Consider the following 16,362-nt stretch of genomic DNA (forward strand, 5'->3'; position numbering starts at 1 on the left):
CACACACACACACACACACACACACACATACTTAAGTAGGCTAATTAGCTGGCTCGCTCGTCAGCTTAGCTAATTTAACAGATTAACTTCATTAGCTTGGCTAAGCAGCCAAATGCTTCACCGGTTGATGTATTTCCAATAGATTTTCTAAAATAACTCTTAGCTAATAAGCCATGGAAATTTGAGTTAACCGGTGAAGCATTTGAGCGTGAAGTCGAATTTAAATTAAATTTTCAGAATTTTGTCATTTTTTTGGCGAAAGTATCAGATTTATCACAAAATATCACGGGACATTTTTTTTAGACAATTCTATGCCTTACAAATTATTTCCAATAAAGTTTTTTCGAATTCCGCATTGTTTCCTAGTTATTTTCGTTTTTATGCCAAGCTTTTAAAATCGAACAGAAGACTATTTTTTTACGTGCTTGACATTAAAATAAAAAGAAGTAGAAAACAATGCGGAATCCGAAGAACTTCATTAGAAATAGTTCTTAGAGAATAAAATTGTCTACAAAGAAGGTTTCATTATATTTTGTAATAAGTCTGATAGTTTCGCCGGAAAAGTTAAAACATCTAAAAATTTAATATAAATTAGACATCAAGCTTAAATAACTTTTAAAAGAATGGATGTATCAAAAAGCGATAAGAGACTTTTTTTGGAGAGTGTTCAATTCTAGCGTATTTCACGCCAAATTGAATAATTTAAGAAATTAAAATGTTACACTTTGTGAAATTTATTTTATGTTTTTGTATCGTTAAAGGAATGATTTGAGTAAATTTTTTTGATAATGTTGGGCATTTTGTTGCCGAATTTTTTTTTTTCTTTAAATAATTTATTTATTATTTATGGATAGAAAGTGAAGACTAATATTTTATTTGAATAATATTGATATAATTAGTAAATTAATTATTTTATAATTTATAATTTTCTTTTTTTCAATTAACTATTATTTTTTTGTTATGTAACTTATGTGTAAATAATTAAATTTTTCAAATAAAGTAAAAATTATATTATGACAATAAAATATTTTAAATTATTAAAAAATATGTTAATTAAATTATCTATTTTTAAGAAAATATAAAATACAGTTATCAAAATAACAATCTTTAATGATAGTCGTAAATTTTAATGTCTTTATTTTTGTTAATAAATGTTTTAATAGAAATTTTATATGAATTTAAATTTTCTTATTCCGATCCCTACCCGCGTATAATGTTAGAGTTACCTTTCGAGATCTACCTTACCTTCAGAGATATAAAAATTAAAAAAGTTGGTACCGCTGTATACTCTAGTATAAAGTTAATTTGGTATAATATACTGCTACCACTAAATCGCACGAGCATAAACCTCCACTTGCTACAACTTTCGATGCTACCAAGTATGTTGGCAACATACAATCGCTGACTCGAAATTATTGTAAACTTAAATAAGGCTAGACAAAAATTCAACTGGCATTATCAGCAAACTGCTCGCAATTTATTTGACTCATTTTAAAAAAAGTATAAAATACTAATGCATTAAATTATCGTTTTTTTAATAGATTAGTGACTATTTTTCATGATAGCAACAAATACACATGTAACATTTTATGTCCGACTTAATCACTGTATGCAAATACATAACATCAGTTAGATGTACAACTGTTCATAATTTGACATCTTTCTACATTACTAAGTCACCATCTCGTACTGTTACTATCAGCCATCTGTATTTAAAGGAAACAACATTAAATGCAACTGACTAAATACAAATCTGTCTCAAACATCCACTAGAAATAAATACAGTCATTATTAACATCATTTGACTCTTAACTATACCGGAAATAATATTCAATCGAAATACTTTTCGACTCGAAAGAACTGGTTGTTAGGACAAAAAGATGACACCCCTATCAGGGTATATTATTTATTCCAAACATCATATAAGGTAAAAGCCCCTATACCCGCTCAGTACCATTAGTCGCTCACTTTGAATGTTTAAGGCTTTTTTTTTATAATTTCTATTAAAAAAAATTACAACTAATAATATTATTATTGATAAATAATTATTTGTGAATCTAAATATATTAAAATATCATGTATCAAATTATTTTATAATAGATTATAAATTTAAATTGAATGACTGTTTTCAAAATCGCGCTCAGCCGGGGATTTTTTACTTTAACGTACATCCGTTAGATTAAATTTAGGTTGCGTCAAATTTGTTAAGAATTGTTATAACTATATCTTATTAAATTTTATATTATGAAAGAATAAAGTAGTATAATTTCAAAATTATTTTCCAAATTAATAAATTGATCATATTTTAATTGAAATTGTCTTTGAGCGACTATAGGGCCATGTGTTGATCGAGTAATGGTACATCGCAACTTTTAGTGAGCGACTATGGGTACACTCAAGGACCTTATTAAAAAAATTAATAATAATTAATTATCCACATTATTCTTTAAACTAAAATTTTATTCTAATACTTAAAACTATAAAAAATAACTATAAAAAAAAAATATGGTTTTTCATTTTATTTATTAATTTATTTGAGTGATTCAATCTCACACCAATGAAAAGTGAGCGGGTATAGGGGCTTTTACCTTAATTGATTGTAAAATTGAAAATTTCTTGGGTTTTTTTTCCTAAATCACTCTAGAACAAATTTTTTGTCTTTTTAAATTTGACATTTAAAAATTTGCGCTCCACCAAATTCACTATTATTGGAAGGGTGCCTAAGAGAGATCCGAAAATGTAGCCAACGCAACAAATGCAAGAAAATTTAAAAGCAAAATTGGTCAATATCAAAGTATATACATTCCACAGCTTATATATTACACTAAATGAAGTACAAATCAAAATAAAAACTCTAAATTGATATGACACTCGCACTTCAATCGTAAAATGTGATAATTAAACAAAAATCCAGTTACCAACATGAAAAAAACAAATAGTATGAATAACAAACTTATTGGAAACTGACAAACAGGGTCACGCAATCTGGTGATAAAAAATCAAACTAATGATGGGTTACAAAAGTCGAGTAAAATACAGTAAATGCATGCAGTGAACACAGAAATAATTTTTTTACAAGAAATTATTAAGAAATAAATATTAAAATGAAAGTTGGAATATTTATAGAACGTGAAAAAACAAAAAGTAGAGTATGCTTTGTAGTTAGAGATTGTCAGAGTAAAACAAATAAAAATTTAAATCTGGTTTTTCATAAGTTTCCGAAGGCTGGTGGTAGTTCAGTACTATTAGAAAATTATTTTGGTAATTTTGAAAAAGTTTATAAATTAGAAGCGACGAAGAAGTTATTCAAAAACAAATGAAATTACTCCTCACATGAAAGCTTGCTCTTTACATTTAAAAAAAAAAGATTATTCGATATTGCCAGGTACGTTTGTAAAGTTTAACCTAAACATTAAAAACTGAAAATATGATTCTTATTGTCTTTCAAGTAAATAAACATTTTATTACAAGAACAAATTATCGAAATTATTTTTCTACTTTCAGATATTTTAGCATTGATTTCATGGGATTTTTTTTTTATATGACTCGTTTGGATAGAAAGCGCGGTAACTACGGTCATATTTTTATCGCTTTTTTCGCGGTTTATTCCATACATTATCAAATAACCAATAGATAAATTTCGTTCTGCGTCATATATAATTTTTTATTTTGGATTTTTACCCGTCCAAGATAAAATAACTGATAAATTTAGTAACATTTTATTTATAAGTCCTATCATAACATGGTTACGTATTTAAAAGTGTAACCCATTGTCCGCCATGTTTTGTAGGCCACGCTTCCGTGTCAGTTCCCGATGCTGCTCTCAAGCGGAGAAGTTTGACAAAACGTAACCCCATACTAACCCTGGTTGCTTTTCATAATAAATCTAAGGATTTCGATAATCGTCGTTTAGAAGTGTTTGCATAAGACGTTTTTCAATTCTATTTCTCAAAAAATATTACATTAAGAATAAAAATAAAATAATGAAGTGTCCTTCAATGTTTTTCACTATTGAATAAAATTTTATTGAGTTCTCTTGAAAAATTTATTAAGTTCTCTTATGTTGTTTATGTTAGGTTAGTTGTTAATTTTTTTTTATTTACATAATGAAAATAGAAGTATATTAATTTCTTTTTTTTTATAGGATAAAAATACATAATTTTTTCAATAATGAATGAAGAAACAAATGAACGATATCCAACTGAAGATGGTAGTTTTAATTACACAGTAATTAAAGAATTGGATTATTATACTTCAATTGATGAAGCCACAAGTAATTGGCTTAAGCAATTACACAGTATTTGGAATCATTGTAAATAATTTTTCTTCAATACTTTCAAATTATGTTGCAATAATTAAAGTATTATATAAATTTGTTTTATTATATATTTTAGGGAAAAAAAGTAAAGCAGTTACTGACATACTCAATAAATACTTTGATACTGCTCCCAATCCGTATCTAAGTACTCTCAGAATTTTATTAAATGCTGCAGACTTTAATAATATAAAACCTAAATCTTCCATATCAATGACAAGTAAATATGAAAATTTTTTTAATTTTTTTATTTTTTATTAATTTTAACTTTATTTAAATGATTAAATTATAAATAGTTGTTGAAGATTTTCAAAAATGGCTCTCAGTTAATAAAAATGAACACAAAGATTGTCTTGTTCCTGAGCTAAAAATTGGGGCATTCAAAGGTGTTAGCAAACAACGTAATATGCAACTTGTTAAATTAGTATCAGATGCATATGAATTTCCAATTGATAAAGAAATATTTTTGCCTCTTATACAGGTAGTTCATTTTTCTATTTTTTATAATTAAAAATATATTTTAATTCAGTTTATTTTTATTACAGATTATGCTGAATGAAAAAAAGTACAAAGAAGTAGCTCAGTATGCAACAATGTTAAATTTACAGCAACACTTTGGAGATCCTGAATCAATATTATTACCTCTGATTCTTCAAAATAAAAATACAATAGTAGAAGATTTTCTCAAAAATTGTCCAGAAATCCAAAAAAAAATGGTTATATATCTAGACAATATACTTATACCAAAAGAAAAAATGCAAGATACATTGAATGATTTTATTGAATCTAATAATATTACAGACATTAAAATGTGTACATTGCAATCACGTGCAATGACTAAATTGGTTACACGTCTGGTTAAAATATTTAATTTATCACCAGATATCTGTCCTAATTTGCATCGTAAACGTGAAGAAGGTACTCTACAATTTTTTATTTACAAGCGTTTTGTAGAAGGAAGTATAAGCTCTGAATGCTGGCGAGAAATGGTACGTGAAACGTCTATTATAGACGATAATCTTCAAGTTGATTTAGTAACAATGATTGCACAATATGATCCCGAAGAAGCTTTATATTGGATACAAATATTTAATATTTCTAAAGACAAATGGCCTTGGTCAGTATCCAATTTGAACAGTAAGTTAACGGAATTCAATACATCTTGGGATACTAAGGAAAATAATTGGGAAGATTTACATCAGAGTGTAATTAATTATCATTCTTTGCGTATACCAAGAGATTCTATACAGCTTATAGATCATCCAGATGACTTTGAAAAGTTTATAACCCAACAATTACCTGAATTCAGAGTTGTTGGAATTGATTCTGAGTGGAAACCGAGCTTCGAAGTCTTGAAAAAAAATCAATTGGCTCTAATACAAATAGCTACAGAAAAAAATATATTTATTTTAGATGTTATAAAAATCGGACCTGAAAAAACAAAATTGTGGGAACAATTTGGTGGTCAATTATTCGGCAATAATAATATTTTAAAACTAGGATTTGGAATAGCCCATGATATTTTAATGTTCAAAGAATGTTTACCCGCGATGTTTGATACTAGAGAAGGCATTTCAAATTATTTAGATGTTCATAATTTATGGCTCAAACTTGTAAAAGAATATAATTTTACATTTCCTTATCAAGGAGATGAAAATTTTACTGGTGAAAGTCTTAGCAAATTGGTAGAAATTTGTCTAGGAAGCAGATTGAATAAAGCTGATCAGTTTTCAAATTGGGGAAGAAGGCCATTGCGTGAGGATCAAATCACGTATGCTGCTTTAGACGCCTACTGTTTAATTGAAGTTTATAACATATTTATTGATCTTTGTAATCAACGTAATATTCCTCTGCTAGAAATTTGTTATGAACTTCAATATCGATCTTGCATGTCACCAAAGAAAAATACGAAAAAAAGTGAAAAAAAATTGAAAAATAATCATCTTAGTTCTGCTGCTGCTGCTGCTGCTGATGCTCCTGCTGTTACTGCACCAACAATTAAATTTAAAAAATTTCCTGTGCATAAATGGAGAGTTGTTTGTGATTCAGTGTTAAGTAATTTAGTGAGACCTTTAAGAATGTGTGGCTGTGATTGTATTTATTTAGGGCATGATCGAGGTGGCAATAAATCAATTAAATTGGCTCGTCAAGACAATAGAGTACTTCTTACACATAATCCTAATTCAGAAAAGGTATCGTTTCTATTTCTTATATTAATAAAATAACTTATTAATTTCCATTTAATGTATTTAGCTTGAAAAGTTGGCTGATTTTCCACCAGAAAAATATTACATAGTCAAAAGTGATAATTCTGATGAGCAATTAAAAGAAGTCTTTCAACATTTTAATATTTTCGTTACTGAAAATGATATTTTTAGTCGCTGCCAAATTTGCAACTGCGATGAATTTGTTCAAATTTCTAATAATACAATGTGGGAACTTAATAAAACGTAAATAAAAAAAAAAAAAAAAAAAAACAATTATATTACAAGTAAATAATCAATTTTTTAAGTAAAAATAAAAAAAAAATTTTTTAGGTTTTTTGGACGTGAATATGACCATCCTTCAGTAACAACGTTAGTAAAAAATAGTCAAGACAATATTGAGTATACTGGCATTAAGTATGGAAGTAATACTCGTACATGGTTGTTATCAATAGAAACTTTAAATTTATCAAATTGTAAAACAAAGTATGATACGCCTGTTCAAATAGACCAAGTTCCTATATCTGTTTGTAAAACGATTCCACAGTTTTTTGTATGCGAAAGATGTGGTAAAGTATATTGGGATGGTTCTCATTTTGAGCGTACTTTAAATGGTACTTTAAAGGATTTAATTGTCCGTAAGTAAACGAAAACAGCTTGTGTTCAATAATAAATTAATAAGTGATAGCAAAATAATTCTTCAACGATTCTGAATTAGTTCAAAACTTAGTTATGGTATGACCGCTCGTGTAATTGTTTTCTTTTATGTTCTGATCTATAGCATACGTGAATAACTAATCAGGTGTTTGAAAACGTGATTGAAGAGATGCAAGCACGTTTGCTTACGTGGAAAATAAAAGTAAGCAAAAATTACCATGTAGAAAGTAACCCAAAACAAACCCAGTAATTGAATCCGATATTTTTGACAAAAGTAATAGCTATCGGATCCATTAACAGTCTCGCGTTACTTTCCACATAATAATTGTATTCACAAAATATATTATTTATTAAAATAAAGGTAGAGAAAAATATTTCGTGCGTACCATAACTTGATGTCTTTTCTATATTAGGAAATTTAATTTATCCAATTATTGACTGTTAAAAATATATTAGTAATATCGGATTAATTGATTATACTTTTTTATTTTACTCTTGCTATAAATAGATAGTAAACGCTATCAATGTGGTTATTTAAAATCAACCACATCTATGTATCTTATAGGGCCTTAGTTTAGTTAATATATATTATGTATTATATTGATATATTTTGTTACTTGAAACATATATGTTTTTATATTATATTAGCTGTGCACACAGGTACAGCTAGTCTAATGTTAAAAAAAGCTCATTTCAAATCTCTGTCACGTCTTTTTTGTTGCGAGATTAATGATATTATATTTGAATGTTTCAAATGATTATTCAGCATACTCAGATAAAGTTTGAAGTGCAATGGTAATAATTGATATCCAGTATTCAACATCGAATAAGCTTATTATAAAAGTTGTTAGCAGCCTCACACTATTTCTCTGAATACTTAAAGATTTATTAATTTTACTTAATATTCGAAATCTTACTATAATTATTCACAAGAATAATTAAACCAACAGAATTTTTTTTTTTTTTTTTATTACGTAGACTTAACTTAATATTCAAATAAGTATACTCTTAGAGAATGAATAAAGTTTCTTACTTAGTCAAACTTTATAAAAAAAATGATATAATGTCATTGTACTTTATCTAGTTCAATTATTGTCATGCGGAAATAATAGTAAGTGATATGTCATGCATAAAATTCAAATCACCGGTTTTATTTAATTTAACTAATGTAATATTTTTTAATTTCAAAATTATAGTATTGAAATATCTTTGGCTATAAATTTAAGATAATTTTTTGGAGATTACATTATAAAAATGTAAAAAATAAATTTCCATTTATTATAGAACGTATTTTATTTATTTTCTTAAATTTTTAAATTTACAAATATACCAATTTTAAATCACACATACAAACTGTACTTGAATGTCCAATTTCATTGTTAAAAATTATATCTCATCTCTAATAATTACGATGCTGGTTGTACTTCTGGAGTATTTTCAATTACTGTGGCTGTTGGTACATCAAATTCTATGAAATCAACTTTTTTCTTCTTACCAAAAGGCGGTGGTCCAATTAGAGCCTCAACTTCTTCATATGTTAGGGTTTCTTGCTTCAAAAGTTGTCGTGAAATCTTTAAAAAAAATGTATATTCATTAATTTTTTACGTTGTGTAAGTGAATTGAAATATAAAAAAAAAAAACACTTACTTTTTCTAATTTATCAGCGTTATTTTTCAATAACTTTTCAGTATGTTGGTAAGCTTTGGCCACTAACTGTCTTGCTTCTAGATCCATCAAATTTGCTAATTTTTTACTGTATGGTTTTTTTGTGTCCAATCCAGTTTCTTCATCAGAAAATGAAAGCAAACCGACTTTTTCACTCATCCCAAGTTGTCTTACTTGTGTGTATGCAATTTTAGTAACTCTTTCTAAATCATTTTGCGCACCAGTTGTTATTTGATTGAAAATAATACTTTCTGCAGCTCGACCACCCAAAGCGACACACATCATTTCAAATAATTGATCCTTACTATAATTTCTTTGCTCTGTGGGTGTATACTGAGCGAAACCCAAAGCTCCTTTTGTTCGGGGTTTAATGGTAACTTTTAATAGAGCTTCTGTACTTTCTAATAACCAAGCAACTAGTGCATGTCCTGCTTCATGATAAGCTACAACTTCTTTTTCAGCTGGTGACACACCATGATTTTTTTTTTCTGGACCACAAAGAACTCGATCAATTGCATAAGATAAATCACTAGCATCAATAAATTTTTTTTTGAATCTAGCAGCATGTAAAGCTGCTTCATTACAAACATTAGCGATATCAGCACCACTAAATCCTGGAGTAAGCTGTGCAAGTCGGGATGAATAAACTTGTGGTTTTTTTTCAAGAACAATAGTACTAAGATGTCTTTCAAAAATTTCTTTTCTCTCTAGAAGCGTTGGAAGATCAATTAAAATATGTCGGTCGAAACGTCCGGGTCGTAATAGAGCTTTATCTAATACTTCAGCACGATTAGTCGATGCTAAAACAATAACTCCTTCTTTGGTTGCCATTCCGTCCATTTCAACGAGTAATTGATTCAAAGTTTGTTCTGATTCATTGGTCATTGATCTATCAGTTCCACCAGATCGTTTCTTTCCAATAGCATCAATTTCATCAATGTATAAAATACTCGGTGATCTTTTACGAGCTTCTTTAAAAAGGTCTCTAACTCTTGCAGCTCCTAAACCTCCGATCATTTCAATAAATTCAGAACCATTCATAGATAAAAAGGGAACATTTGCTTCAGTAGCAACGGCTTTTGCTAGCATTGTTTTACCGCATCCAGGTGGTCCAAGTAATAAAGCACCCTTAGGAACTTTAGCACCAAGTGTTTTATAATGTTCTGGGCGTTTTAAATAATCAACAAATTCCATTATTTCAATTTTAGCCTCTTTCAAACCAGCAACATCTGCAAATCTAACTCCTTTTCCTCCACCAGTCAATGGATCAACTAGAGTAAATTTAGCTCGTGTCATTCCACTAAATAAATCTTTTGATATTGAACCAGCTTTATTCGAAGTTCTACTTATTGCTATCAATATACCCACTGCAATAGCTAACATAATAAAGAAAGCAGTATTTTCATTTACACGCTCATAAACTATCGGTACTCCATCACCAGCTTTAATTCCAAGCGCATTTTCAGCTTCGCGTAGTTTTTCTTCTAAACGTGTTGCATCTGCTACAATCATCTGATACGTACGAAGGTTACTACGTTTTCCATTTATTATTGCACCATCGTACAAAACTATTGTCACCCAGTCCATTTCTGGTTTTATAATCAATTCTTGAACTTCACCTTTTGCTAACATTTTGTGAACGAATTCATTCCACGAGACGAATGGTGACTCCTAATAAATATAAATTAAACGATTGTTAATCGAATATAACCATTAAATTCATTTATACCCTCGTAGTTTTACAACTAGGTCACTAGCGACCTTAGTAGTATAAAATAGATTTTAGATTATAAAAACAAACATAGATATAGGAAAAATTATATATTATTTAACAGTTTTGTATCTTTTAGCATTTGAATAATCTTGTGTATATTCTCCAGGTTGTTTAGACATTCTCTAAGGTTAGCCGGTAAATTCTTACGGCATTTACACAGTACTGTAAAAACTGCGAGGGTATTGCTTAAAAATGAAAAGAAAGAGTGAGAGAACATTATAAAAGTACCTCAATTTTATAAGCCATTCTTTGCATTGGATAAATAAAAACTCCATAAATAAATAATGAAATAAGAATGAGCTTAATAAAAGCAGCTCTTTCGTCACCTTTATTCGGGGGTCTATTTTTCGAAGGATCATCAGGTGATGGCCTGCCATTACTAGATGAATGTGTACTAAATTTTTTTTCTAATAATTTAGTAATGTCTGATTTTTTGTAGTAAAGATTTTGTGTTAATATACAATAACACATTGACCTGCATTCTCTAGAAATTTTATACAAAACCTGAAAAGAAAAAAATACATCCATTATTTAAATAGTTTAATAATAAAATGAATGCATTGAATAATTTACATTAGACGAGACTGATGAAAAAATATTACGAGCTGATTCATTCCAAAACTTTAAAAATCTGCGATTGAAATTCTTTTTTTCTATATTTCTGAGATGTATAACTGAGCTTATGAAATATTTCGGCGAAAATAAATGGCGACAAGATGATTTTGGTATATTTTGCATTGTAATTTCCTTTTTATTTTTAAGAAAAAGTTAAGTCAGGTTATGAACGGTTCATTATTTTCGTTCAATAGTTTACTCAATATTTTAATAACTTTTTTTATAACGCCGTGTACTTATTAATTGTAGCATACAAACATATTTTTAAATAACTATTTAATTCACTACATTACACTAAATCATGAAATTATTTATATTTATAACAGTGAATGTAAGTATAAGCCGAAATTTTTATACTTTTTATTAACTGATACCGAAATGCATAACAAACGTTTTTTGCTGTCAATTACTAAAGAAATAAACTTTGTTTTCTACAGTCAATCAAGTAAGTTAGGGTATACATACTTTGCATTCATCTGTCGAATAAGTAGTAACAGTCGAGATTTTTTCTCGACTCTTACCATTACAGGAGAATAGTAAAGAAGTTTGGATTTTTAATAATAGATGGCAGTCTATAGGCAATGCGGAAAATGAGCTTGCCCTGATAGCCAAGTTGGCGAGAAACTGACAAGAAACTTGCAGCCGCAACTGGACACCAAGTTGGCCGCCAACAGTTGGTACCTCCAATAGTTGATAGACATTTTTTGAGAAAGTTGGCGGTAACTTGTAGCCAAAAGTTGCAAAAGCTGAAGTTGTCGATAACTTGTCGTCAAGTTGGTCGGAAACTAATAAATGACCAACTTTTTCACGATCAACTCGTGTTATCAGGGTGCCTTTGAAAAAATTAGTTGAATGCTTTGTTCCCTCAGACGTTACCTCTAGACTACCCGGGCACCGTAGGAGCACCACTATGTGAGTTGTTTAATTTTATTACTTGTTTACTGATGATATGTTTTCAACAAACGGTTCATTAACTACAAATTTAAAAAAAAGGATAAAACATGAAACGATAACTCTCCCCTGGCGGTCCTGAATTACGGTGTATTACAGTGAATCACCGTGATGCTACCTTGAATCACGGTGATTTACTGTGAGAGTTCACCGTGATGTCGTAAATCACGGCAATTCCTCGAAAATCACTGTTATTGTATAAAAAAAAGGCAGTACATTATGAAACCTCGATGGGGCAGCAGAATTTTACAAAAATTCATCTTGAATCACGGTAAATCTCCAGAGTTCGATTATAGAATATTACCGTGATTCACCGTGAATAGACGTGAATCACCATGATTTTACCCCGAATTACCGTGAAAGCTTACCGTGATATCACGCACACATTCACGGTAGTTTACGGTGATTCACCGTAATTTCACCCTATCAGCCTGATTCACCGTAATTCACCCTATATCACGGTGAATCAGGACCGCCAGGGGATCCTCTACGTAGTGGAGAAGTATCTAGATAGACTTATGTTCACGGTGTTTGATCAGGTAACTAGACTTTACTTGTTTTTACACGCGTAATCATTCGACATCTAAATACATAATTACCTGCTGCTACCGATATTTACAATATTCACAAGGACTGATAATATACGATTATCATTCGGCCAAATATCCAAAAACCTCAACAATTCCAGTAATTGTTTTGCTTGATAATTACAAAAGTTTTATCTGCGGTATCAAAATTTACGTCCGTACTTTATGGCACGAGAATCAAGAGTACAATCTTTTCCCTCCTAAATGTTGATTCCGGTTACTCAAAGCACAGTGTACCAACTGCTTAACTCCTAGGAAAATTCCAGAGCCCGTTGTTACTGTGATCTGCAACAACGTTGTGTGAATCCACGCTTTGTCGCTCAATAAGTAAATCAATTTGATATTTATCTGCTTCCCTCTTAGAGATGGCGCCACATAGGTCGAACTAGCCTCATTTTTAATGATCCAGTCGGGTATGTCTCTGCAAGGTGGTCTGCAGAGCATTGGACCAAAGTTCCAGTGGGTCGATTTAAGGGATCTGAGGTGGGGCGTGTGCCTCCTGAAAATATTCAGACTTCGCTTAATACGAAGTAATGGGAGCTGGATTGACATTGAAAGCTATTCAGGGTCGTCTGACAGCTTGATGCCTCTTGGTTGTCGTGACGTCAGTTACCTAATAAAAAACTTACACGCAGACGTAATTTTTAGTCGATAAAAACGTGTCCTCACAAACAATTTCTTAGATTTGAAGCTTACATTCTACACTGAGAGAACAAATTAGTTGAGCCAACTAAATAGATTTATTTGACTGAACAAAATCATTTATTTCATTCAAATATATATTTGGTTATAGTTAACAAATCTTGGTTGAAAAAAATTTCACTACGGCTGGTGGCGCTGTCAAATAGAGATTTGTTAACTATAAACAAATCATTATTTCATTCAAATGAACCATATCTTTGTCTCAAATAAACAATAATTGGGTCCCTTCAAATATGGGATTTATTTGCCTGAAACAAATCTCATTTGGCTCAAATAAATTGTTCTCTCAGTGTAGTTTTCAGGATTCACGAGCCTTTTAAGACCGTTCCCATGGTCTACATGCAATATTTAAGAAATTTTTTATTGAATCACGAACAGTACAATCTGTATCGAAAGATAAACTCATTTTCAATCATCAGATTGTTTTTGAGTTGCGTTGATTACTGGGGATTAATGAGGAATCGCTGGATAGACCTGTATTTTCAGAAAACTGATAAGTTTATTTTTTATATCATTTACCTAGTAAAACTGAAAATTTCAATGCTTGTTTTATTAGTCGAATCAAACCAATTTCAAACCAATATACGATTTAGCAGGCAGCTACTGGTCAGCTTGACCGTTCTTGCAGATGAAACTCTAAACCATTCTATAAAATTATGTCATTTGAATTATGAAGATTTAATGCAGTTATCAAATAAATTTTTATTCGCTTGAAAAATTTAATTTATCTCAGGAAACAACTTGTATAAAATTCTCATTTATCCAAGTATATGTAAAACAAAAGATGTTTTGTTTATACGTAAGTGTATAACGTGCTAGGTACGAAAAAAATACATATCTTTTTAAAACTGGAAATAGAGTTTAATTATATAAAAATAATTATATTTATAACTTTCGATTATTAGTTCAAATAAAATTAATAAATAATAACAAATAAGAGAAACTTGATGACATTAAGAATATTTTTAGTACATACTTGTTATATCTATACATTGTTATTCTATCTCACCCATATGGATTTTCCACTACTACAGGTTAATACAAGCTGGAATATAAGTTTTAAGACAGTGTTTTGATAACGTCGGGGTGCGTCAGATGAGGCTTCCCAGCTAATGGATCGTCGCTCACATTTGTTCCTTCATAAAGTGAATACCACTTATATAGTATCCTAAATTGAGATATCACCATATTAGTGTCAATAATTAACAATAATATAATATTTTAAATGGAAACAAAAGAAAATTTTATTGTTAAAATAAATTAAAAAGTATAATGTGACGAAATTAACTCTATAATTTTGTTGATTTTTGAGTTTCATTGTGTCAAGAAGTCGAACACACATACTCAGCAATAATAGATTTATATTGATTCGACTGGAGAAAACAAATTAGCTTTATCATGCATACATAATCATATCGAGAAATTGAAGCACAATTGCATGAATATAACCTCATGTATAATCAAATCTGACAATTCAGAACTACACGGAAAAAAAATTATAGGAAGTATTCCTATGTATTATGGGAATGGTTCCCATAATGGTATAGGAATTGTACCAATACTATTATAGGAATGGTTCCTATATATTAAAGGAACCATCCCTATACCATTATGGGAACCATTCCCATAATATTATGGGAATAATTCCCATATCATTATGGGAATGGTTCCCATATCATTATAGGGAATTCCTATAATAGTATGGGTACAATTCCTATACCATTATGGGAACCATTCCCATAATACATAGGAATACTTCCTATAATTTTCTTTCCGTGTAGAAGTCATTTTCACACTTTTCTTTGAATTAATATTTTCAGGATAGTATAGGAACCATTCCGATAATATTTAGGAACCATTCCCATAATATTATAGGAACCATTCCCATAATATTATAGGAACCATTCCTATAATATTATAGAAATGGTTCCTATAATTTATAGAAAGTATTCCCATAAATTATAGGAACCATTCCTATAATTATAGGAACCATTCCCATTATGGTATGAGTATCATTCCCATAATTATAGAAGTTATTCCTATAATTATGGGTAACATTCCTATAATTATAGGAACTACTCCTATAATTTATGGTCGTCATTCCTATATTGGTATAGGATGAAATTTTACAAAATTATAGGAACCATTCCCATAATTTTCTTTCCGTGTAGTAAGAACTTGTAACTATAACAAATAGTCGCAACGTACAGATTCATATGTGACCATATATGTTTAAGAAAATAATGTTTCAGAGAAAATTTTTTACGTATTAAACACCAATGGATCCGAATTACGGTCAATTACCCTATTTTACGGGGAAATACCGCGATTTACCGTAATTTCCGGCAGATTGCCGTAATTTACGGTAGATCACCACAATTTACCGCAATTTACGGTCTAATGCCATATTTTTACCGTAATTCCTCTAAATACCGTAAATTACGGCAAATTTGCGGTAGAAATACCGCAGTATTGCCGTAAATTTTACGGTGAATTACTGCAATTTTATTGTAAATTTGCCGTAAAATACTGTATTTTATAAATTGTATGCCATAAATCTTGTCTAAGATATCGTGCATAAAGTAGAGGGTAAATTTTATTTAGCTATGCGACGGAGTTGGCATACATTGGATATCGTGTATTAGCGGTCAACATATAATTTTTATTTTTAATCACTCACTGACTCATACATCTTATATGTTTTATTAAATAATAAAATAGTATTAAAATCACAAAAAGTTTTATTGTAAAGTTTAACTTACTACTTGATTATAACGTGAACGTTTCAAGTATAAATTTATTACAGTCGACGAAATCGATTGGCTTTACCGAACGATTCAGAAACCTACTCAATCTAATGTACTAACTAACAGACAAACTTGAATGAATTTA

At 29.7% G+C, this 16,362-nt stretch overlaps 2 protein-coding genes across 3 annotated transcripts in view; one reads left to right on the plus strand and one right to left on the minus strand.

Moving 5' to 3' along the window:
• The first annotated feature begins 3,849 nt into the window (after window positions 1–3,849).
• LOC103580531 (exonuclease mut-7 homolog) overlaps window positions 3,850–16,362 on the plus strand; it is a 63,786-nt gene continuing 51,273 nt past the window's right edge. Inside the window, exons 1-8 of one of the 2 annotated variants that reach the window (XM_008562314.3) lie at window positions 3,850–4,076; window positions 4,145–4,312; window positions 4,395–4,535; window positions 4,612–4,796; window positions 4,861–6,507; window positions 6,569–6,765; window positions 6,853–7,157; window positions 7,301–8,348. In XM_008562314.3, coding sequence (XP_008560536.1) covers window positions 4,171–4,312; window positions 4,395–4,535; window positions 4,612–4,796; window positions 4,861–6,507; window positions 6,569–6,765; window positions 6,853–7,157; window positions 7,301–7,317 — 2,634 coding nt within the window. In that variant the 5' untranslated portion in view covers window positions 3,850–4,076; window positions 4,145–4,170 and the 3' untranslated portion in view covers window positions 7,318–8,348. Of the gene's footprint in view, window positions 4,077–4,144; window positions 4,313–4,394; window positions 4,536–4,611; window positions 4,797–4,860; window positions 6,508–6,568; window positions 6,766–6,852; window positions 7,158–7,300; window positions 8,349–16,362 lie in introns of those variants that run through there. The other variant, XM_008562312.2, reaches the window with a different exon arrangement.
• LOC103580532 (paraplegin) lies at window positions 8,501–11,591 on the minus strand. Its single transcript, XM_008562317.3, has 4 exons — window positions 11,189–11,591; window positions 10,844–11,119; window positions 8,824–10,512; window positions 8,501–8,747 (listed from the first exon to the last, which is right to left on the minus strand). The coding sequence occupies exons 1-4, from the start codon at window positions 11,351–11,353 to the stop codon at window positions 8,583–8,585; spliced, it is 2,295 nt and encodes a 764-aa protein (XP_008560539.1). The 5' UTR covers window positions 11,354–11,591; the 3' UTR covers window positions 8,501–8,582.

This window comes from Microplitis demolitor, chromosome 4 (assembly GCF_026212275.2).
Source record: "Microplitis demolitor isolate Queensland-Clemson2020A chromosome 4, iyMicDemo2.1a, whole genome shotgun sequence".
Lineage (NCBI taxonomy): Eukaryota > Metazoa > Arthropoda > Insecta > Hymenoptera > Braconidae > Microplitis > Microplitis demolitor.